Raw genomic sequence first — 25,013 nt, forward strand, 5'->3', positions numbered from 1 at the left:
AACAAAAACACCCAACAACCCTATTCACACCTATAATCCCAGCTACTTGGGAGCCTGAGGCAGGAAAATCATATTTCCAAGGCCAGCCTGGGTGACTTAGTAAGACCCTGCCTCAAAAAATAAAATAAAAAGGGCTGCGGATGTCACTCAGTGGTGGAGCACTTACTTAGCATGTGTGAGGTCCTGGGTTCAATCCCTAATGCTACAAAACAAAATACAAAGATGGGCAATGGACTTGATAGACATTTCTGCAAAGAAGATACACAAATAGCCAAAAAGCATATAAAAAAAGTTCTCAACATTATTAGTCACTAGGAAAATGCAAATCAAGGGCTGGGGTTGTGGCTCAGAGGTAGATCACTTGTCTGGCATGCGTGAGGCACTGGATTCGATCCTCAGCACCACATAAAAATAAAAAAAGTAAAGATATTGTGTCCACCTATAACTAGAAAATAAATATTTTTAAAATTCATAACCTACTTGAATCAAATGTATGAAATATGACATGTCAAGATCATTGTAATGTTTTAAGCAACCAATAAAAAAAATGCAAATCAAAATCATAATGAGATGCCACCTCTCACCCCTCAGGATGATGGCCATTAAAAAAAAATTTTTTTTTTAAGGAATTGGCAAGGATATAGGGAAATTGAAATCTTTACATGCTGCCAATAAGAAAGCAAAATGATGTAGCCATTGTGGAAAACAGTTTGATCCTTTCTGAAAAAGTTTAACATAGATTTACCATATAATCTAGCAATTTGACCCCTAGAAGTATTCCCAAAAGAACTGAAAGCAGGGAATCAAACAGATAGCTATATACCAATGCTCACAGCAGCATTATTTAGGATAGTTGAAACAGCACATGCCTATAATCCCAATGGCTTGGGAGAGTGAGACAGAAGGATCACAAGTTCAAAGCCAGCCTCAGCAATTTAGCAAGGCTCTAAGCAACTCAGCAAGACTCTGTCTCAAAATTAAGAATTAAATTAAATTAAAAAGGGCTGGGGGTGTGGCTCAGGATAAGCATCCCTGGATTCTATCCCTGGTACAAAAAAAAAAAAAAAAAAAGTTGGAAACAATTCAAGTATCCATCAACAAATAAGTGAATAAACAAAATGTGGTACATACATACATACAATGGAATATTATTCAGCCTTAAAAAAAAACAGAAGAAATTCTGATGCATGCTACATCATGAATAAAGCCTGAAAACATTGTGTTAAGCGAATGAGCCAGACATAAAAGAACAAATATTGTATGATTCTGCTTATGTAAGTTACCTAGAATAGGCAAATTTAAAAAAAACAGAATTCCCTAGGTTCCATCTCTAGGAAAAAAAAAAGATGGGAAAAAAAAGGAGGATCAAAGAAAGGAAGGAAGAAAATAGAAGAGAGGCTACTTAGCTGGGGAGAGGAGGAACGAGGAGTCTTTCTTTAATGGGTGCATGAAGAACATTTGGGATGATGAAGTTCTGGATGTGGATATCGGTGATGGTCGTACAACACTGTTAATATAATTAGTAACACTGATTTGTACACTTAAAAATCGCTAAAATGATAGGCTTTGTTACTATATTTTACCACAATTTAAAAAATAATGGAGACTGAATCCAGCAATAAAGGAGTATATCAAGCAAATCCAAAACAGTACATCATTCTCTGAAACTGATCTACACTCTTGGAAATGTCTAGGTCATAAAAGGACAAAAACAGGGAGTAGGGTGCTGTTACAGATAAACAGAGACCTTAATAAAAAGGACAAGCAAATGCCATGAGTAATCCTTGATTACATTTAAAAAAATTTTTTTAGTTGTAGATGGACACGATACCTTTATTTATTTATTATTATGTGGCGCAGAGAGTCAAATCCAGTGCCTCACATGTGCTAGGCAAGCCCTCTACCTCTGAGCTACAACTCCAGCCTTACATTTTGATTAAAAACAAAAAGCTATGGACAATTGGGAAAAGTGAATATGAATAATGATAAAAATTAATTATTATTATTATTATTATTATTATTATTATTATTTAGGTGCTGAGGATAGAACCCAGGACCCCATACTGGCCAGGGAAGCACTCTACCATGGAGACACATCCCAGCCCTACAAAATGCTTTCAAATGGAAAAATATATATATAATGTATCTCTAGAAACAGAAAAATGTGGCAATATCAATAAATGTAGATGAAGGATTCAAAGGTATTCACTGTACCAGTATTTCCATTTTTCTATATTAGAAATAAAAAGAGGACAAAATGGGTTACTCATTTTGATTGTCAAGTGACCAGGGAAGCACTAGTTTTCTGTGAATCAGTGAGCAAGATATTGAACTTGTTGCCACATTGATTCATCCTCTATTGAACTCACTTGGCAAGGTTCCCAGAGGGGCTGACATGGATTATTTGGGAGGTGGAAATAGATGCTTCTTTCTGTCAACTGTGACTCCTCACTTTGACCCTTGACTGCCTCCCAGGGCTTACTTCTCTGCCCACCCACAGCTCACTGTGCCACCTACCTTGACCACTTCAGGATCTACAGAGCTGTGTCTTGTGTGTGCCCAGGTTGTCAGCTCCCAAGGGCAGGGCCATGTTCACTTCTTTTAACCTTCTTATATCAATGTTCCAACCCCTTGCTTGGTACAGAAGAGCTAAATACATAGTGGGTGCTTAGTAAATATTCTTCTATTAATTGATTACTAACTAATCCCGTCAGTATAAAAATAAAGGCATATATGGAAGTATAGGTGGACAAGGTTGGGGTTGAAAAGTTTGCCCAGCTAAGTTATTAAAAGGCTGTTGGGTAGGACCTTGTGGAAGAAATGCCAAGTGTAGGGTTTGACACAACCTAATTCTCTGTGGCAAACAGATGTTACTGGCTTAGGGAGTGATTAATACTTAGGGGTGGGGTAAAAGAAATACAGCCTTGGCAAAAGCCTATGAATACCTAAGCACAGTATGTCCCCTGCTTTGCCCTATAGAGCAACTGTTGTCTCATTCCCATGAGTTCTTCCCAAGGAATCAGGGCCAAACCAAGGATTAAGGACCTGAAAAAGGGAGTTCTCATTCTGGCTCCTTGAGTAGAGAGACACTGCCTTGGGGGACATGCACCAAGTGTGATTCAAGGAGAACAAGGCTAGGCTCTATGAAAAGGTGGGAGCAAGACCTGCCCCTGCTTTGTTCCAGAAGGAAGGTGCTGCCCACATGCTGAGCAACTTGCAGAGCTCCCAGGCCTGCTGCATTCCACCTCCAGCCCAGACACCCTGTGCTGCTGTGTTGCAGCTTGTTAAGGGAGTGTAGACTTGTCCTTCTTGTCTTGAGTAATTTTTCAGCAAGACCTAGAGGGTAAATTTCTTCTCTATTCTAGCCAGGGCTTCCAGGAGACAGACCCCATTTCTAACATATACTCAATATCTTGTTATTTTTCTATTCAATTGTAACTTTTCACTGGCCACCAAGTATCATACTAGCATTGACACTTAGTTTCAAATCAAATCGAATATTTTTTACATAGATTCTTGTACTGTGAAGATTTCATATAAGTTCCGAGATTCCCCTCCAAAATTACAAACTTTTTGGGGAATGATGCTGTGTGCTGTTTTATAAATATGTAAATTGTCTAGTGCATATACATGGTATGCAAGTCTCTGCAATAGTTAAAAATAATAAGAGGGGTTGGTCATGGTGGCCCATGTCTGTAATCCCAGTGGAGAATTGTGAGTTCAAAGCCAGCTTCAGCAAATTAGCAAGGCCCTAAGCAATTCAGCAAAACTCTGTCTCTAAATAAAATATAAAAAAGGATTGGGGATGTGGCTCAGTGGTTAAGTGCTCCTGGGTTCAACCTCTGCTAGGAAAATAATAATAATAATAATAATAATAATAATAATAGGGGCCAGGCACAGTGGTGTACACCTGTAATCCCTGTGGTTGGGGAGGCTGGGACAGGAGGATTGCAAATTTGAAATCAGCCTCAGCAACTTAGTGAGACCTCAGCAACTTTGTGAGACCCTGTTTCAAAATTAAAAAAAAAAAAAAGTAAAAAGGTCTGGGGATGTAGTTCAGTGCTAAAAAATGATAATAATAACAACAACAACAACAACAATAGGGAGCTACAGATATAGGTCAGTGGTTGAACACACACAACTCTGGATTCAATTCTCAAAACAACAATAAAATGTATCTATATATTCTGACATAGAGAGATTTACAATTCATATTATTATTGTGCAGAAGAAAAGAAAAGACAAAGCCAGTAGGCAAAGTAGGAAACCCTTTATGTAGAAGGAACTAGTAAAAGACACAAGGGCCTGGTCCATCCTTCCTCATATATTTCTAGCCACAGACATTTGTTACAAACTAGTGTGGTAATAACTCAGTAATTTCATGTACTTTCCTTTTTGAAAGGAATTGTAGTTAACGTCAAATAATATATCAGGCAGTTAGCATAGGACTTGTCAAAATAAGTCACAATTACATAGCACTTACATGGGGCAGACATTGCTCTAGTCCTTTACATGAATTATCATTTAATCCTCACAACAGTTTTATAAAAAAACTGAGGCACAGACAGATTTAGTAATTTGTCTCAAGGTCGACAGCACAGCAAGAAAATGGCAAATCCAGGATTCAAACCCAAGTCCAGCTCCAGAGCCTCTATGCCTAACCACTGTGCTGAAGGTGCTCAATAAATGTACCCCTTTCCATCACCCCTGTTTTTTTTTTGTTTTTGTTTGTGGTTTTAGTTTTGTTTTGTTTTGGTTTTTTTTTTTTTTTTTTTTTTGGTACCAGGGATTGAACCCAGGAACGCTTAACCACAAGTAACATCCCCAGCCCTTTTTTATTTTTTATTTACAGACAGGGTCTCACTAAGTTGCTGAGGCTGGCTTTGAATTTGCCATCCTCCTGCCTCAGCTTCCCAAGCCACTGGGATGACAGGTGTGTACCACAGCACCTGGCCCTTTCCATACTCCTTTCCTCCCTTTTCTTTGTTTCTATATCTTGCATGTGCCTCTATGATAGCACTTTCAACACTGTGAGAAATAACCAAAAAAAAAAAAAAAAAAAAAGAAAGAAAGAAAAAGAAAAAGAAAGAAAACCCCCAGCCTCAGCCAAATATATGGCTCCATCCTTCTATGAACTTGAAGGTTTGAGGTACCTCTAAGGAGTTACTGATGCCTTCTGGAAACTATGTGAGAGTGTTACTGAAAGAACTTGACCATTTGTTGTGACTGTATTTAGTCATGTAATATACAGAGATCACCAGGTAAGAACCCTGAGGACAAGGTTTAGGCCCCGTCCTAGATTATATCAAGTAGAAGCTCAGCTTAGGCTAATGATGGCACAAACATACTAAATCACTGAGGGTGAGATGTTGCCCTGATAACTTTTTGAGAAATGTAGGCATAGGGTATAAGGTTTCTAGAACCCTAATTCTTGGCTTCTCAAACCCTGAGAAATTAAGATCCATTCTACCTGAAAGCAAACTAGGAAGTTTTATACAGGTCCAGATCCCTAAGGGTTGCTAGAAATGATATTGTATGTAGTGCTGTTTGGGATTAAATCAATATCCCTCCAATTTGCCAGACCTATTGTCACAGCAATATGTATTCCCTGTTCACACATGGAATGTTTGCTCTCTGGCAGCCAAACGCACTTGGAACTGACAAATGATGATCTCATAAAGCAGGAAAGCTGAGCAGTTAGTCAGATGATTAACACGTTCTTAAAATGGAGGAGTTGAACATCACTTAATGAAAATATCTGAGCATTGAAGAATCAGAAGTTTCCAAACTCAGATGCAACTTAGGAACCATCATATCCAAAGTCCTTCATTTTGCAAATGGAAAACTGAAGCTTTTTTTTTTTTTTTTTTAAAGAGAGATGTCAGGACTTCTGGACTAAGAAAAATTTAATTCTTTCAATAGAGTTCATTCTGGAGCAAAACTACTGTGGGCTTCTCCCTAACTCTAAGGCTTTAGTACCAGTTACAGTCATCAATTTACCTCAGGTACTTGATGACTTCTATTCTCGTCTTAACAGTCAGTTTCAATTTTTATTTTAGTTTTTGGATTTGTTTGGTTTGGTATGGTGTTGGAACTTTGTACATGCTAAGCATGTGCTGTACCACTGAGCCACAGTCCCAGACTATTTTATTTTTCTTATTTGGCTTTGTTTCCTATTATAGAATGAAACAACATTTTATTTAATAAAATAGAATGTGTTCCCAATTTTATTTTTAAGTGTCCTGTACTGTGATTACTTATATGTAAAGAAGAATCCTACCCCTCTCTCCCATAGCTCCAATGTTGCAGACTGCTCCTAACATCAGAACCACACAAACAAAAGGCTTTAGGTAGTAGATGGGGGTTAGATGTGATCTGCATAAATTATCTGCATACTTCATGTCTAGAGATTTTAAGGTATGGGTCCTCCAGGTGGTTTTCAGGCCTTTTTCTAAGTAATCATGCTCAGGAGATGAAATTATTTGACAATCTGCTTATACGATTTTCAAATAATAAAAATCCAGCTATCACCCTACTGATAATTCAGAAAAAAAAAAAAAAATCCTGCCTCCCATGTGCACAGTATTTTCTGGCTTGCAAAACCACCACTTACATCTTCTCAAACAGACTTACCTTCTCACTTGGGAAGAGATGTTCTAGGGACATGGTTTCTATTATGTCCTGACTAGCAGGACAGGACCCAGGAAACTGTGGTCCTTCTTGAGCACTCTGAACCTGGCCCGCTTTTCCCACTCCTGGCTTTCTCAATTTGGGACAAAAGCAAAGCCTCAATTTTCTGTGAAAGGCTAAAGAGGGCTGGGATGGTGGGTCAGAGATAGAGCGCTTGCCAAGCATGCGTGAGGCACTGGGTTTGATCCCTGGCACCACATAAAAATAAACAAATAAAGGTATTGTGATTCCAAGGCTTCAGTACCAGCTACAGTCAATTCATCTCAAGTGCCTTGTGACTTCTCATCTTAACAGTCAGTTTCAATTTTTATTAAAAAAAAAAAAAAAAAACAAAACTTTTTTAAAGGCTAAAGAGGTGAGCAGGGGTCCTGAGAAGGGGAGGAAGATGTGCCCCAAGCCAAGATGTTTCTCATGGAATTCAGGAAAACCTTCCAGCTTCCTAGGTTTATCAGACCCTAGTGCTAAAGACAGTCTGTAGTGGAAATCCTTTCTAACACTGCCTTAGAGGTAGGTCATTTCCTAGTAGGGCCCAGGAAATATGTGTCTTGGAGCACAAAGCTAGAGTCAACAGGGTTAGAGTCGAATTTTATTTAGTCTTTGACGTGGTCCTGCAGAGGCCTCACCTAGAATGGGACAACTTGGGCTGTGAATCTCAGGTAAGAGTCCCTGGCTGGCTATAAATGAACTTTTCTGAACTTCAAGTTTTCTCATCAGTAAATTGGGGTTAATGATACTTCACCCTGAAAAAAAAAATCAGGGGAAAAAAAATGTAAAAATGCTGGCTCCATACAGAGCGCTCTGAAAGTGATAGCTTCATTATTAATAACCTAAGGGAAGCCGAGGGGGTAACTCGGCAGGAAACCAAAAACTCTTCTGCAAAAAAGGAACCGAAATCGCTTGCTGAGCTCCACCCACCCCCGTCAGCCAGCCTCCACCGCGAGGGCCGGGCGGGAAGAGGACTCTGCCCTCCCCCGGCCTGCGGCTCGGTCCTCGGCCCGCGGAGGGCTGGCTGAGGGGGGAGTACGCCGGGGCTGGTTTTGCTTTAGAAAAGGGTGAGGGGATGCCCTCGGCCTTCCGCGGGGGAAGAAGGTGGAGAGACTTTAGCAGAGTAACCGAAGCTCCAGGCCACCCCCTGGCCCCGGGGCGGATGGGGGGAAGTGTGCCCCGGGGCGACTTCCGCTCCTGGCGCTGCCTGGGTCGGCTGGTCGTGTTTTGCAGGCTCCGACCCCTGCTGGTCGGGACGATGCGGGCCACAGGTCCTCAGACCCCGCTCCACGCCGCCCGAGCGCCGGCCTCAGCCTCCTCCTTCCTCGGCGCGCTCGAGGCCTCCGCCTCCCGGGCCCTGGCCGCGGCCTCTTCCGCCCGGCGCTGGCCCTTCCCTGCGCCAGCGTGGGCAGGGGGGAGCCTGTTCTCCCGAATGATCCTTCAGAGGCCACGGCCTCCTTCTGATGAAAAGAATATTCACATCCCCAGGAAGGCCTTGGCGGGGAAGACGCCCCTGAAGGGCAGGCAGGCTGCCCGAGAAGCACCAGGGCCCCACGGTGTTGGGTCTGTCCCCTGGGGGCTTTCGGAACCTCTATCCAGGTTAGGGCTCCAGGGAAACAGTGGGCCTTTTCTTCCTTTCCGAACCACCCCACCTGCGGCCCTAACTGACCCTCCTCCCTTCCAGCTGGTTCAGTGGCCTCCACTGTTTGCAGACTCCACAGGGGCAGCCTATCTCATTATTTGGAAGTACTCAGAAGAAATGTTTGCATTTCCAGAAATTCCAGCCTTCAGGCCTAAATCAACCCAGCTACACAGTTCACAAACTAAGTAAAGGGGAAATGAGAAGGAACCCTGGATTCAGGAACACCGCTGTGCAACCAGAACTTTACACAATATCTTCTCTCTTAAAACTCCCGAGACCCCCTGAGGGAGTGTGTAGCATCTTCCTGGCCTGGAGAAACCAAGGCTCTGAGATATTAAGAATACGGTAATTGGGCTGGGGATGCAGCTCAAAGCAAGACACTTGGTAGGATGCCTGAGGCCCTCCCCCTCTTCCTCGCACCCCACCCCTACCCTCGCAAATCACAACTACTGAGAGTCTGGTTTGCAAGCAGCCAATTCTTAGTGACTCAGCTTCATACCAGGACACCAAGTAGTGTCCAGATTCAAATCCCCCTGGGTTCCCTTATTTGCTTGGGGAGCAAACATCAGGGGCAATAGATGTTCCTGGAGCAAGGTTAAAGTTCTTTCTAGTAGAGAGTGGGAGGAAGAAGGTGGGTACTTCCCACACATAAAGAAAGTCCCCCCTATGGGAGAGTCCCCCCTATGAGGACTGTCAAACAGTAGTTTGAGCCACAGGTTTCCATAGGCTATTGCCCACCCACCACCCCAATCTGCAACCCCCCACACCCCCCACCTCCACCCCTGTTGCTGGGAATTGAACCCAGGGCCTTGCCCATTAAATGCTCTACCACTGGACTACACCCCCCATGCTGCTCTTTGTCATCAGATGAGTGTTCTTACTTTCCTCCCACATCTATTCTGGAACCCCCTTCCCCTCACATCATGGGAACAGTCTGAGAGGATTCTGACACTTTTGTGGGTAATCTTAAATTACCAACTCTTCTCTCAGGTCTTAATTAACACTTTTCTTTGACTCCACAAGCCTCCTGCAGCACTTCTACTCCCCCCTCCCTTTTTTTTTTTTTTGGTAGCCCTCAGTACACCACCTATTGAAATTGCTTATTTTCTTATCTGACACCCCCTGTGGAGGTAAGTAGCTACTTGAGTGCATGAACTATGCTCTGACTGTAACCTCTGCATTAAGCTGAAATTCAATAGTCCAGCTCCCAGGATGCCAGTGTTCCCCAGGATTACCATTTGGAAACCATTGAACTAGTGTTTGGAAGTTAAAGAAGGGAAAAAAGGAAACTTGGAGACTGTAAAAACCTGACCTTTAATCACCCTAACAACTTCTGGGTGTGGTGGTGTGTGCCCATAGTCCCAGCTACTCTAGAGGCTGAGGTAGGAGGATCACTTGAGCCCGGAAGTTCAAGACCAGCCTGGTCAACATAGCAAGACCCCTATCCCCTAAAATAATAATCCTGACAACAATAATAGTGATTATCATTTAATCAGTGTTGATTATATAACTATATAACAGGTATTGTTCTAAGTATACCAGTGCAACTGAATCACCTGGAAAATCTCCTTAAAATGCAGGTTCTGACTCAGAACATCTGGGGTAGGGCCCAAGATTCTGCATTCTTGAAAAGATCTCAAATGATAATACATGGATCATAATTTGTATAGCAAGGCCTTGGTGTCTAAATTTATCTATCTATCTATCTATCTATCTATCTATCTATCTATCTATCTATCTATTTTTACATTTGGATTGTACCCAGGGCCTTGCACTCTATCACTGAGTGATATCCCCACCCTTGATCCTATCCTCTTAATAACCTATGAAGTTGGTTCATTTTACAGATGAAGAAACCAAGAGATTTCATATATGTGTCAAAATAATGCTCTGGGTGTGTAGCTAGCTCAGAATTAGAGTATTTGCCTAGTTTGGACAAGGCCCTGGGTTTGATCCCCCACAGAGTAAATTAATTAATTGATTAATTTAAAAAAATATTTAAAAGACTACAGGGCAGTAAGGGAATGGAGACTATGTGGGTAGTGTACAATTGTAGGTTTTAGGAAGAGGAAACAGTATTTACACAAAGCTTGGCGTGCAGAGGAGATAGACAAGGACTATACACAGGTCTGTTTCACCCAGGACACACTGTCGGCCCAGTACTTGGGGCTATGAGCTTTCCAGAGGTCCTCCATATTTCAGACCTGAGAAAAAAATATTGGAACCTACATATGAAAACTGAAATTTTAATTAATAATTCCAAAATTCAAATCATTAAAAATTCTTTCAAAAATTTTACATTATAAAATCATATTTAGTGAGCAATATGGGCATATTTGAATACATTTGATAAAAATAGGGTAGGACAAAGAACAGACTAGGCCATGGCTATGTTGAGTTTGGATGTAATCCTGAGGGCAGCTGAGAACCACTGATAGAAGCAGAGTAATGTTCTCTGTGGCTACAGTGAGGAGAATGAATTGGAGGCAGGCCAGCCTGGAGGCCCAGCGGCTAGAGACCAGATAGGCAGTTAATTTCTTCCAGACTGAAAGAGAATCTCTCCTCAGTGCCAAGATTAGCATAAAATGATAGCATTATACAACCCAATTATTATTTTATTTCTCTAGCATCAATCTGACTCAGCATTCTAAATTTACTTAAGATTTGAGGATGAGGATTTTACAAATCCTTCCTCATTAAGGCCAATGATATTACAATCTAGAAGAGGACAGGGGCACATGCTTTAAGTCAGATAGGCATGAGTTTGAACCTCAGCTCTGCTTCTTGCTACCTGCCCAACTTTGCACAAATGACTTCTCTGAGTATCAGATTCCTTACTGATATAGTGGGCATAATGCTCTCCTCACAGAATTAAGAGAGAGAAAATGTATATGCAGTGCCTCTCATAGAACTTATAAATAAATGCCATCATCTATGTGCCATTGTTCTGAGACCTAGTCTAGATTTCTGTAGAAGAGTACAGAGAATGGGGTGAATAATTTAATCTTATTAATTGTCTGAGGTAAAATTAATATCCCCATTTTGTAGATGAGGTCAGAAATTAGATCAGAGCTCAGTGAACTAGGGGCAGAAAGTGGTAAACCCATAAGAGCTGGTATTTCATTTTATTTTTATCTGGTGTGCACTCTCTCCAGCAGTCAACATCTGCTGTTTCCAGCACTCTATGATGGATCCAAAACCTATTCCCCTTAGTCATGGCACAAATCAGTCACGAGGATGAATGGCCTATGGCAGGTCACCAAATACTGTTTTCTGACTCCACTGAATATAATTTTCCATCTCTCCCCAACCTTTCACAATATTCCTACTACCTCTTTGCCCCCCACCACAGCCTCCGATTTTTCCTTATTAAAGAATTTGCCTCTTTGAAATTCAGACAGAACCACCCTCGATTGGGATGCCTTCCAGGGTTCCTCCCTTTAAAGGGAATAGATAAGTAGGTCACATAGGGATGGTGGGGGAGGAAGGCAAATTCTTATGGGAGGAGGAAAAATACTGCAGATCCCATTATAATACTGCAGGAGAGTGGGAAACAAAATAAGAGGGTTTTTTGCTCTTTCTCTCATTCCCTTCCCCCTTCACAGTGACAGTCCCTGCTAGCCACTATTACAGTGGAAAGCATTTTGGAGGCTGCACAGGCAATACTGAGTTCTTAGGGTTTGGAGATATTATGAAAACTGTATTGAGCAGAAAGCTTGTCTACCTGTTGCTGTTCTACCCACCTGTCTCCTCTTCAAGCTACCCCCTCTACACTCAGGTTGCATCTTTCTCCTGTATGGAGAAGAGAAAGCTCAGCTTTTCTGGAGTTTCAAAGACTCTTGTCTGAAAGTTCAGGTCTCTGGATTTTGGAGTCTCCCCAGTGCCAGAAAGGCACTGGCTGTGATTGCCTGCAGCAGCAGCCTGGGATCCCGTTTACCAAGATGCTGTTGTGGCAACCAGAACAAGTCATAGGCTTTGCATGATTTTGCTTCCCCGCCCCAAACCCTCTTGACAGCAGTTCACAACAAGGGGTGTGGATGAGCATTAAATTACACAGATTGCCGTGAAAAACAGAGACAGACAGGGACAGGGACAGAAGCAGGGTGCGGCATTAAAGATCCAACAGTACCAACTGCACCCTGACACACTGTCCCTCAGGACTGAGCCCCACTTGAATCATAACACTGGACGTCCACATTTCTAGGAAACTTCAGCTAAAGGGGAAAGGTCCTGGCTGAGTGAGTGAGGCTGTGTACAGATCAGGACTGGAAGCATGCATCCGGCAGACAATTGGTCCTTGGACTCTATGCCTAGGGCACAAGGCAAGCACACAAAAACAAAAAGACCAAAGGCTGATTCTCCAATCCGGGGTCAACAAACTCTCTTCCCTCCATGGTGGTTGGAGGAAACAGGAGGTTCATATCTGGCGGGGTTTAGAGGTTTCCAATCTCCTCACCTGAAGCCTGGTGAACTTCTAGTTTAGAATCTTACTGTGTCAAGATGCTGGCAGCTCTTTTGCAGAGGTTAGAAGTGACACTGCAGACTTTAGGGTATGATAATCTCCCACCTGGCTCATGTTCCCATATTCCTCTTTACCCTCCCCTCCCTGTTCCCAAGGTGCTGCAGATTACACAGGGATACTAAGTCCCTTCTGCTCTTCTTCCTTCACTCTGTAGAATGAGTCCTCCTATCTCTTAGATGTCGGTAACCCAGGTGCCCTATGGGAAATTTGCATGCTTTTAGTGGCTCTCTTCTCTCCCACAGATCACATTAAAAGCAGTACTGGGTGACAGGAGAGAGACATCCATCTTTACCTGGGCTCTTCATTATGCTTAATCTCCCCGGTGGGGTAGATCTGTCAAACACACCTCATTCCCAGGCTGGAGTAATCCAGAGCCATCTCTCAACTGAGTGGGTGTAAATCCCCACAGGCATGTAGCAGGCAAGTAGCAGCAGTGACAGTATGGTGGTGCCTTGAATTGAAACAAGAAGTTTGAACTTGTGAGGCTTAAGATCCTTTGTGTTTTCAAAAAGCCACTAGCAGCTCCTTCTCCAGCCTGGACTGCTTGACTGGCCAACATCTCCACCCAGTCCTGGGTAAGCTGCCTTATCTAGGTCTAGTGCAAGTGCTAGCCTTGGCATATCTAGGCCTACCTGGGAGAAAGGTTCTAGTCTTGAAGCTTCCATATCCCCCATCCATCAGTAATTCATGCTCTAAGAAGAGGTTCTAAAACTTTAGTATGCATCAAATCACCAGGGGCCTGTTAAAATATAGTAGCTCCCTCAAGGGATATATTCCAAGACTCCTAGTTGATGCCTGAAACTGTAGACAGTACCAAGCCCCATATATACTATGTTTTTTTTCCTATACATACATATCTATAATAAGCTTTTATCTATTCACTTAAAGAAAGCACTATATGGATTCTCTTTGGCATATCTGAATTACCAGCATCACTACTCTTGTCCTTTGGAGCAGTTATTAAGTAAAATAAAGGTTGCTTTAACCCAAGGACTGTGATACTGTAATAGTTAGCCAACATAGATAACCAATATGGCCACTAAGTGACTAATGGAGAAGTAGCCTAGACAACATGGAGACGTTGGACAAAAGAATGATTCATATCCTAGGTGGGAGGGTGTGAGTTTTTATCATGCTATTCAGAAAAACACACAATTTAAAATTTACAAATTGTTTATTTCTGGAATTTTCCATTTAAAAATTTTTTAAATATTTATTTTTTAGTTGTAGTTGGACACAATATCTTCTTTTATTTGTTTTTAAGTGGTGCTAAGGATCAAACCCAGGGCCTCACACACGCTAGGCAAGCACTCTACCGCTGAGCCACAACCCCAGCCCCTCCACTTAAATATTTTGACCATGGTTGACCTCATGAACTGTTTTCTCAGGAAGTAAAACCTTGGAATAGAGGGTAGATACTGATTGCTAGGCCTCATACCCAGGGTTTCTGATTTGATAGGTTTGGATTGGGGGCTGAGAATTTATATTTCTAACAATTCCAAAGTGATAGGATGCTGTTGTTTTAGGATTCACATCTGAAAACCAGTGACTTAGAGTATAACAAAAAGAAAACCTAGGTTTGAGTCCTACCCCTGCCACTTTCTGGTTCTGAGATCTTACACTTGACTTCTGAGCTTCATTCAGTTCCTCATCCATCAAAGGGGTGGGGACATAGCTTAATGGTACAGCACCCCTGTATTCAATCCCCAGTACCCCAAAAACAAAACCAAGGGCTTTGTTCTATAACTAGTTCACTGGGGAGAAACTGACAAATAACTCTGGTGAATAATGGTCTTTGCTCTGTAGAGGCACCTGGGCTCTCAGACGAAGGTCCTGGAAAGGAGTGAGCAAGGAGTTGAGAGGATTCAATTGCACCATGTGTTTGCTTTTGTTTCATTTTGCTCTACCACTGAGCTACATCCTTTTAAAAATCTTTTATTTTGAGACAGGGTCTCACCAAGTTGCTGAGGTTAGCCTTGAACTTGTGATCCTTCTGCTTTAGTCTCTTGAAGAGCTGGGACTACAGGTGTGTGCCACTGTGTCCAGCTAGACTGCATCTATTATTTGAAAGATCCTTTCACTGTGCAGGGGAAACTGGGTATCAGGGCTGGGTATGTGTCTTAGTGGTAGAGCACTTGCTTCATATGCTGTATGCTCCAATTTTTTAAATAAGTAGTCTTTCAGTGAACATCCTTGCATATCTGAGCGCATCCTAGGTTGGATCCCCAGCACCACAAAAAAATAAGTAAGTCAACAAACTTTGTCTCCTGTCTATCAGATACTCTACCTAATACTGAGGCTGACTTTGGGCAGATCATATGTGAGGATTCTAAGGCCCAGTTAAGCTCATCTTGTACCTCAGTTTCCTCTATAAAACAAGGGCTTCAGGCCAGGTGTGGTAGTGCACACCTGTAAGCTCAGCTAGTCAGGAGCCTGAGGTAGGAGTATCACAAGTTTGAGGCTGGTCTGAGCAACTTCATGAGACAGACAGACAGACACACACACACACACACACACACACACACACAAAATGTATATATATATAAAGTGTCCCATATTCAGAAATCTACTCATTTGCATGTAGACACAACTGCTTTTTAAATCTTTTTTAAACTACAGGTTTTTTTCTATTCTAAATATAATATATGGGTTGGTAGAAAATATGCAAAGGAAATAAAAAGTAAAGTAAAAGAAGAAAGTGAGTCATTCATAAACCCAGAAATAACTAGTAAACATTTTGATATATTTCCTGCCGGTAGTTAAATTCTCATATTTGTTCTATATAATTTTTTTATTAGTTGCTCAAGACAATACAATGATCTTGACACATCTTACATTTGATTCAAATGGGGTATGAATTCTCATTTTTCCACGTGTACAGATTGCAGGATCATATTGGTTATACAGTCACGTATATACATACAGCAAAACTAGTGTCTGTTGTATTCTGCTCCCCTTCCTATCCCCCCCTCCACTCCCCTCCCCTCCCATCACCTCTCTCTACCCAATCTACTGTGACACATTTCTCTCTCTTTTTTTTCTTCCCCCCTCACACCATCATATATGTATTTTGTATAATGATGAGGGTCTCCTTCCATCTTCCATGCAATTCCCCTCTATATAATTTTTAAAGGAATTCAAGGTTAACTGTTTATGCAATTCTATATTTAACTTGACATGTGATTCATGTTTTGGTATTCTTTTAACCATTCTTTGAAAACATACACACAAAAAATTATTCCATAGTATCCATTTACAGATGCCTCAAACTTTAACCATCCATTTGTTATTGTATGCTCCAGTTTTTTCTATAAGTAGTCTTTCAGTGAACATCCTTGCATATCTGAACACATTTCTGATTTTCTTAGATAGAAACAAAAAAGTCTCTTGACACATACTACTAAATTGTTTTCTGAAGTCCTGTTTGAAAAATACTTCCAGAAGAGATTTCTGGTTCCTGGCTCTGCATGTAAGGAGCTTGGGAGTAGCCATTTCTGTCTTAACAACAGAAGTGAAAAATCAACATCTTTTCTTGGATATAACAGACAGCTGAGTATATAGGGCAAACCAAAGCCTCCACAACTGGAAAGACAGGTGAATACAGGGAGTCATGGCTTAACAGAGCAGACTCAAGGTACAAATCTCTACAGAAGTCAGCACCAGGTAGGAAAAGCAGAACTGTATTGATGAATTGCCAAAGCCTCAGAGTGGACAAATATGAGAGGTAAGAACTCCAGAGACACCCAGTCATGAGGTGAGAATAAGCGGAAAACTTTTGTGAGTTTTATCTCTAGGAAACGCACCAAGTTCTCACATTAAATGTTGGAGTAAAGTCTCATGTTTCTGGTAGAAAGCGGAAGAAGGAATCATTTTGAAATGCACTAGAGCATTCTGGTATTTTCATTTATTATTTTTCTGTTTTGTTTGTGGTACTGGGGATTGAACTCAGAGGCACTCTACCACTGAGCTTCATCCCCAACCCCTTTTATATCATTTATTTTGAGACAGGGTCCCAAAGTTGTCCAAGCTGTCTTCAAACTTGTGATCTTCCTGTCTCAGCCTTCCAGGTAGCTGGGATTACAGGTGTGCACCATGATGCCCAGTTTATGTATGTTTATGTGTAAATCACCTATGTATGTGTTTGTATGATATTAAAGTGAATGACAACATGATGCAAGGAATGGAGGGAGGGTTTGGGATTGTTTTATCATTACAAAGTACTCACACTATCCATGAACTGGTATAGTATTATTTTAAAATGCACTTGCATTAATTGTAAATGTATAGTACAGATGCTAGGGCAACTACTGAAAGAATTTAAAAAAATAAATCAGCTGGGTGCAGTGGCACACACCTGTAATCCCAGTGGCTCAGGAGGCTGAGGTAGGAGATTACAAGTTTAAAGTCAGCCTTAGCAATTTAGCTAAGCCCTAATCAACTTAGTGAGACCTTGTCTCAAAATAAAATATAAAAAGGGCTGGGGATGTGGCTCAGTGGTTAAGCAGCCCTAGGTTCAATCCCTGGTACCAAAAAAAAAAAAAAAAAAAAGACACAAAACCCTTAACACACCATATAATCCAGCAACTACACTCTTTGATTTCCCCCGATATGAGCTGAAAACTTATGTCTACACAAAAATCTGCACATGGATTTTGTAGCAGCTTTATATATAATGTCACAATTTGAAAGAAACCAAGATATCCTTCAGTAAGTGAATGGATAAATAAACTGGTAAATCCAGCAGTGGAATATTATTCAGTGCTAAAAAGAAATAAGCTATTGAGTCATGGAAAATATTGAGGAATCTTAGATTACTGAGTGAAAGAAGCCAATATAAAAAGCCTGCATATTGTATGATTCTAACTATATGACATTCTGTAAGAGGTGCACAACTATGGAGATAGTATTAAGATCAGTGGTTCCCAGGGCATGGGAGAAGAATGAGGCATGAAAATGTAGAGCACAGAGAATTTTTAGGGCAGTACTAACAATGGAAACATGCCATTATGCATCTGTCCTAACACAGAGAAAGTACAACACCAAGAGTGAGCTATAATGTAAACTATAGCTTTAAAGATGTGTTAACATAGATTCATCAATTATAAAACAATGCACTATTTTGGTGAAGGAAGTTGATTATGATGGAATCTAGGCATATACAGGTACAGAAGATTTGGGAAGTTCTCTATATATATATTCAAAAAGACGCAGCTGGGAGCAGTGGTGCATGCCTGTAATCTCAATGGCTCAAGAGGCTGAACCTGGAGGATGGTGAGGTCAAAGTCAGATTGACCAACTTAGTAAGGCCCTAAGTGACTTAGGGAGACCTTGAATCAAACTATAGAAAGGGCTTGGGACATGACTAAGCACCCATGTTCAATCTCTGGTACCAATAAATAAATAAATAAATAAGGGAAAATTGGTGGTGCAGCTCAGTGGTAGAATGCATGCTGAACATATGCAAGACCCTGGGTTCGGGTTCTATCCTCAGCACCATGAAGAATATATATATATATATATAAAATAAATAAAACACTTTCAAAAAAGATACATTTACAATGTATACGTATCTATAAAAATACTTTCAGAGTACTTAACTCTATAGCCCTTCTATTCATAACTAATTTCTACATCCATACCCATTTCATTCTGTGTGTTGCTACACTTAACCCTTTCCACATTGAATCTGCATATTGAATGTTGACAGTCTTAGTTCCTCTTATAGGAGACCATTTTTACACATCCTTCTATACCCCCCGTGGGTAGAAAAGGGGGCTGTATGTGAAGCTGTATGGGGGAATCTGGAAGCAGAAGAGGAGCTCCCCTTTGAGAAGGAACCAGACTGCAGGCTTGAACCCCATTCTTGAAGGACTAGAAAGGGATTTTACTCAACCTTCCTCACATCTGAACTCTGGGAGGTGGAGAAAGATGGAAAACTAATCAAGTCCAGAGCATGGAAAATGAGTAGCCTGAGCAAACAGGCAGGGCTTCCACCAAGGGCAGGGAAAAGGGCAGAGGCTTGAAGACCACACGTGTAGAAGGACAGCGGGAGTTCCAGGTATTTAGTAGATAGAGACAGCCACATGTCACTCTTACTTACTTGTATCGCTACTAACATCCTAGTCTCACAGGTCTTGACCTGAGCAAACAACCTAGAACATGATTATTGATACTCAAGTGTATGTTTTAGGATTGGAGTTTCCCAGATTTACATTGTGCCATGTTCATGATTTCAAGGTCCTAGTGAAAAGAAAGCAGCAGTATGCAGTCATGTATCCCTGTGACCTGTATCAGCCAAACTAGCCACACTTCTGAACAGTTATGACAGATGTAACTATTGAAAGCATGCAGTATATGGCCCATGTCACTCTTGAGGACTGCATAAAAGTGTTAAGTCACATCATGTCTCTCACTTTAGCCTCTTTCTAAGCAGTAAAAATCTTGAAATCACAGGTTTGATGCATTAGTTACTCTTTTTCCAACACATATTAAAACAACAAAGGTATCCATTATAATACAAAGCTGTCAGTCATCGGTAACACCTTTACTAATCGTACCACATTTTGGGGAAGAACTGGTTTAACCAAATAGTTTTTTTTTTCCAGTAAGATTGGCAGCCATTATGAAGTCAAACAACAACAAGTGCTGGCAAGGATGTGGGGAAAAGGGTACTCTTGTACATTGCTGGTGGGACTGCAAACTGGTGCGGCCAATTTGGAAAGCAGTATGGAGATTCCTGGGAAAGCTGGGAATGGAACCACCATTTGACCCAGCTATTGCCCTTCTCGGACTATTCCCTGAAGACCTTAAAAGAGTGTACAGGGATACTGCCACATCGATGTTCATAGCAGCACAATTCACAATTGCTAGACTGTGGAACCAACCCAGATGCCCTTCAATAGATGAATGGATAAAAAAAAATGTGGCATTTATACACCGTGGAGTATTACGCAGCACTAAAAAATGACAAATCATGGAATTTGCAGGGAAATGGATGGCACTAGAGCAGATTATGCTTAGTGAAGCTAGCCAATCCCTAAAAAACAAATACCAAATGTCTTCTTTGATATAATGAGAGCAACTAAGAACAGAGCAGGGAGGAAGAGCAGGAAGAAAAGATTAACATTAAACAGAGACATGGAGGAGGGAGGGAAAGGGAGAGAAAAGGGAAATTGCATGGAAATGGAGGGAGACCCTCATTGTTATACAAAATTACATATAAGAGGTTGTGAGGGGAATGGGGTAATAAACAAGGAGGGAAATGAATTACAGTAGATGGGGTAGAGAGAGAAGATGGGAGGGGAGGGGGATAGTAGAGGATAGGAAAGGTAGCAGAATACAACAGTTACTAATATGGCATTATGTAAAAATGTGGATGTGTAACCGATGTGATTCTGCAATCTGTATTTGGGGTAAAAATTGGAGTTCATAACCCACTTGAATCTAATGTATGAAATATGATATGTCAAGAGCTTTGTAATGTTTTGAACAACCAACAAAAAAAATATTATAGCTAATCGTGTATAGATTGTGTATATTTTTTTCCACTTAATTATAAGCTTCCTAACATCAGGGACCATGTTTAATTCAATGGTTAGTACTGTATTGAAGCTCAATAAATATTTGTTCTTTCTTTGGTTTGTTTGGGTGATGGGGTTGAGATTATTAGGAGTTAATCTATGTACTTAAGTTACACCTACAAGATCAGTATCACAAATAGGAGGGCAATATTTATTTATTTATTTATTTATTTATTTATTTATTTTAAAGAGAGAGAATCTTTTTTTAAAAAATATTTATTTATTTATTTTTTTTTTTAGTTTTCTGCGAACACAACATCTTTGTTTGTATGTGGTGCTGAGGATCGAACCCGGGCTGTACGCATGCCAGGCAAGCGAGCTATCACTTGAGCCACATCCCCAGCCCCAGAGGGCAATATTTATATGGCAAAAGAAATTGCCCTGGTTTCAATGCTATACCTTCATTATTTGAACTTGGATTTAAAGGTGTTTTTATAATAACAGGATTTTTAAAAAGTGAATACTTTTTAAAAATACTCACATACTTTCTCCTTGTTCTTCCTAGGATGAATAAAATACAAGTTTAAGACTTCATCTTGGGCTACAAGATAGAGTAAAAGTATGTGCCTAGCAAGCAAGGAGTGAAATGTATAGTCATTGATCAGTAAATATTAGTTGAATGAATGTATGAAGTGATTTAGCCACAGTCAATTTACAACCCCTGGAAAACCATCAAAGAAAAATGGAGGAAGAACTAATAGCTATTCAATATGTAATATTCCAGAGCCTTTATGTCTTTCCTCCAGATTTCATGAGGATAGACAACCCTACCTGTCTTTAACCAAAGTTTGCCTTTTTGGAAGACCATAGTTTCCAAAGGATACGAGCTCTAATTTTATCAGAGAGTTGAACAGGAAGTGTAGTGAATAATGGACACCTTCTGACCAACCAAACTCATAAATGACCAAAGGAAGGTATGAATAAAGATGAAAATAAGCCAGGCATGGTGGTACACTCCTGTATCCCAGGGACTCAGGAGGCTGAGACAGGAGGATGGCACATTCAAGGCTAGCCTGAGCAATATAGTGAGTCCCTGTCTTAAAAAAAAAAAAAAAATTAAAAGGAAGCTGTAGATGTGGCTCAGTGGGTAAGTGCCCCAATCCCAGTACAAAAAAAAAAAAAGGCTAGTATATTATTATTATTATTTTGTGGTACCAGGGATTGAACCCAGAGCCTCACACATGCTGGGTAAACACTCTGTCACTGAGCTACTTCCCCAGCCCTAAGCTAGTATATTGAGAGAATGATTCTAACGAAGAAGAGAAAGCTATACTAACTTTTCAGTCACTTGCTAGAGGTAGAACATTGATCAAATCTGGTCAGTAAACTTCTTCATTCCACCTGTCTCTTTCCTTCTAAATCAAATTTAAGTCCATAGGTTGTAAACTCAGGATTGTTTTACCCATTGGCACATAAGAAACATGTTCTTCATACACTGGAAGTGAGTGTTCCCTTAGCTACTTAGGAATGGAGGCAAGAACTAAGTGCAAGTACACCTCAGAGGACCTTGCTTGGAGTCCTAAGTCTGTCAAGGTCTTGATTGAGTGTTCTTATACCTATTACTGATCTCTTCTCATGGGTTTCCTTAACTCGTTCATTTAACAAATTTTTTTCTAAGCACTTACTGAGTACCAAGTAGTGCTCAGTGCCCTAGGGATCCAATAATGAATAAAACCAAGCAGACCCACTTAAATGGAGTGTATCTTCTAGTGAAGAGTGACAGGTAATAAATGATTGAATAACCTCAAATGGCGAGTAGTGCTATGGAAAAGATAAAGCAAATGATAAAGACAAATGGGGAGAGGGGTCAGGAAAGGTCTCCCTAAGGCAGTAACATTTGAGCTGAATGTCCTAAAAGAAGCCAGCCAAGGGCAAGGAATAAGCCAGGGAAAGAATATTCCAGGAAGAGGGATCAGTAAGTCCTTCAAGAAGACCACATTTGGGGCTGGCTGATAATCCAGGAAAATAATACTACGTATGCAGTTATATCAGGTGAATGATGTTGAGGGTTTTTTTTTGTTGTTGTTGTTGTTTGTTTGTTTGTTTTTGGTATTGGGGATTGAACTCAGGGACACTCAACCACTGAGCCAAATCCCCAGCCCTTTTTTGGATTTTATTTAGAGACAGGGTCTCACAGCGTTGCTTAGCACCTCACTTTTGCTGAAGCTGGCTTTGAACTTGCAATCCTTCTGCCTCAGCCTTCCTAGCCACTGGGATTACAAGCATGAGCCACTGTGCGCAGCCTCAGCTGAATGATTTTGACAAAAGACACCAAATAATCCTACAAATTTCTGGTGTTGTGTCGGGGGTCAACCAAGGGCAAAAGCTCTGCTATGAAGTTTTCATACACTCTAACACCCCCACCTCCAACACACCCTCTCTGATTAAACAAAAGCAGCTCTTCTTTAATCGAAAGTATTTCCTACATTGCTGCTTTAAGATTTAGTTGGAAGAAGACCAGGTTAAAAACATTATTGATCTCAAAAGTCATTTTCTGAGCAGGGTGTGGTAGTGCATGTCTGTAATCCCAGTGGCTCAGGAGGCTGAGGCAGGAAGATCTCAAGTTCACAGCCAGCCTCAGAAACTCAGTGAGGCCCTGAGCAACTCAGCAAGACCCTGTCTCTAAATAAAATACAAAAAAGGGAGAGGGGGATGCTGGGGATATGGCTCAGTGGTTGAGTGTCCCTGAGCTCAATCCCCAGCAGCCCTCCCCCCACCCCCTGCACAAGTCATTTTCTGCTCTTCCTCAAGCTCTATGAAGTTTTCATACAACCTCTGTGATGGCTATAGGAAGCTTGATTCTACTTGTTTTGATTGACAGAGAGTCAGGGAATACAGATTCCAGCAACCCGACTCTGCTCTCAACCAGAGCCTTCCATTCCCTTTTCCTGTCATGGTGGGTTGGACTCTAAGGTACCCTCTAAGCATATGCCTGGTAGGAAAGGATGTTGACTCTGCCTCTTTCTAATAGCTTATGCTGGCTTCTTAGCTTGCTCTGTCTGAATGAGATGCTTTCTGTCCTGCACAGGAGAGAGCTTTGTGCAGGTAGCTGATGAAGGACTAGTTTCTTTCCAACCTGTAAAATGCAAAGTTGGCCAGCTGCCTCCCTTCCAACCCCAAAACTCATATCTTCCCTTGTCTCCAGAGAGCTGTCTGGCAGCTCTCAAATCGTCTGACTGTCCTGGGGTTTTGGGAAAAGCACTGCACAGAATGTGAAGTCATTTTCTGGTAACACAGATCTAATTAGCTCTTTGACTGACAGGAGGAAGCAGAGGCCACGAGGGATTTAAACAATTCAGTCTCACATATCTCAAGACAAGTGAAGAACCAGACGGGAAAATGGAGAGAAAAGGGGAATAAAGAGAAAAAAGCCTAGGGAGACTATGGAGAAGGGGGAGGGGAAGAAAAAGCATAGGGAAGGGGAGAATATCAAATGACCAAAATATCAGTCCTTTGTTCTTCTAGCTTCATCTCTGTTCCCAATTTCCCTTCTCTCTCCCAGACAGAACTTACTTGAAGGTTGATGATTTCTCTTTCTGATTCCATCTTACTGCCCTCCAGAACCTTCACACACCGGGTGCCAGAAACAGACTGCGTGGGCTCCTCCAGGTTCTGCTGTCTGTCTCTGCTGCTTTCCTTGGGTGGGAGAGAGTACACAGCTGGCAGGACAGACCTGCTATTCATCCGGCTGATGCGGGATGGCCATCCTGGCCTCAGCCCCTGGGGGAGGTGTACACTTGTCCACCCGTGCAAGCATGTGTTTCTGCGTGTGTATGCATATGTGTACGCTCCAGAGGCTGGCGTGGGGCTCACTCATTAATGGGTGGCTTTTTGAGTTGGTGGTGACAACATCATTTTTACCAGCATTTCCAATGCCCCTCCAGTCCCAGCAGAGCCATCTGAGGTCACCCAGCCTGCTTTGAGTAAGTAGTTTTACTACTAGGAAAGAAATCCTGCATATTTATCAAGGAATTTGAAAGTCAGCCTGAAGATGTTTTTTGAGTTCACATTGGTTGAGCTGAGCAGGGTCCCTAGTCCAAGGGTGGGGTAGACTTCAGCATAGCCTTGAGACTGAAGTTTAGGAATTTTTCTGGTTCTTTGCTTTGAACAAAGCTTAAAAGTTTTTTTTTTTTTTAATGGTAGTTTACTTTAATAGGCTCAAAGCATAAGCCTTACTCTACAAAGTGGTTAAACAACAAATTTTTGTTGACATATTGTTTGATACCTTTAACTTCTCCCTTTATGAAAGAAGGAGAGAGAGAGAGAGGGAGCAGGGAAAAGTTGTACCTTCAAATCCTTTTCATGAAACTGGTTGCATTTTCTCTACTTTTTAAAGAAAGCTACCAGGGCTAAGTCTTTTTTTGGAAAGTACTTCTTTCTCCTGTTTACCTAGAGCCCAAAACTCTCCTGACTTGTTCCTAAAGCTCATTTTAGAACTAAGCTGGTGTGGGTGTGGGTATGTCTGTGAATGTGCATGAAGGAGGGGTTTGTCAGGGAGAAGTCTCATTCAGAGTTTAAAGAGGTGGTAGTGGTAGGGAAGAAGCAGAGTCACAAATTTACCCTCACTATACTTCAGTGCACGGAGTTGGAGGGC

General features: G+C 41.4%; 1 protein-coding gene across 1 annotated transcript in view; it reads right to left on the reverse strand.

Moving 5' to 3' along the window:
• The window catches only part of NINJ2 (ninjurin 2), a 98,207-nt gene extending 73,916 nt beyond the window's left edge, over positions 1-24,291 (reverse strand). Inside the window, exon 1 of the mRNA XM_081311183.1 lies at positions 23,933-24,291. Within this exon, the coding sequence (XP_081167309.1) occupies positions 23,933-24,103 (171 nt within the window). The 5' untranslated portion in view covers positions 24,104-24,291. The remainder of the gene's footprint in view (positions 1-23,932) is intronic.
• Between the last annotated feature and the right edge of the window lie 722 nt (positions 24,292-25,013).

The sequence above is a fragment of the Spermophilus citellus genome, assembly GCF_964194105.1.
Source record: "Spermophilus citellus genome assembly, chromosome: 10".
Classification (NCBI taxonomy): domain Eukaryota; kingdom Metazoa; phylum Chordata; class Mammalia; order Rodentia; family Sciuridae; genus Spermophilus; species Spermophilus citellus.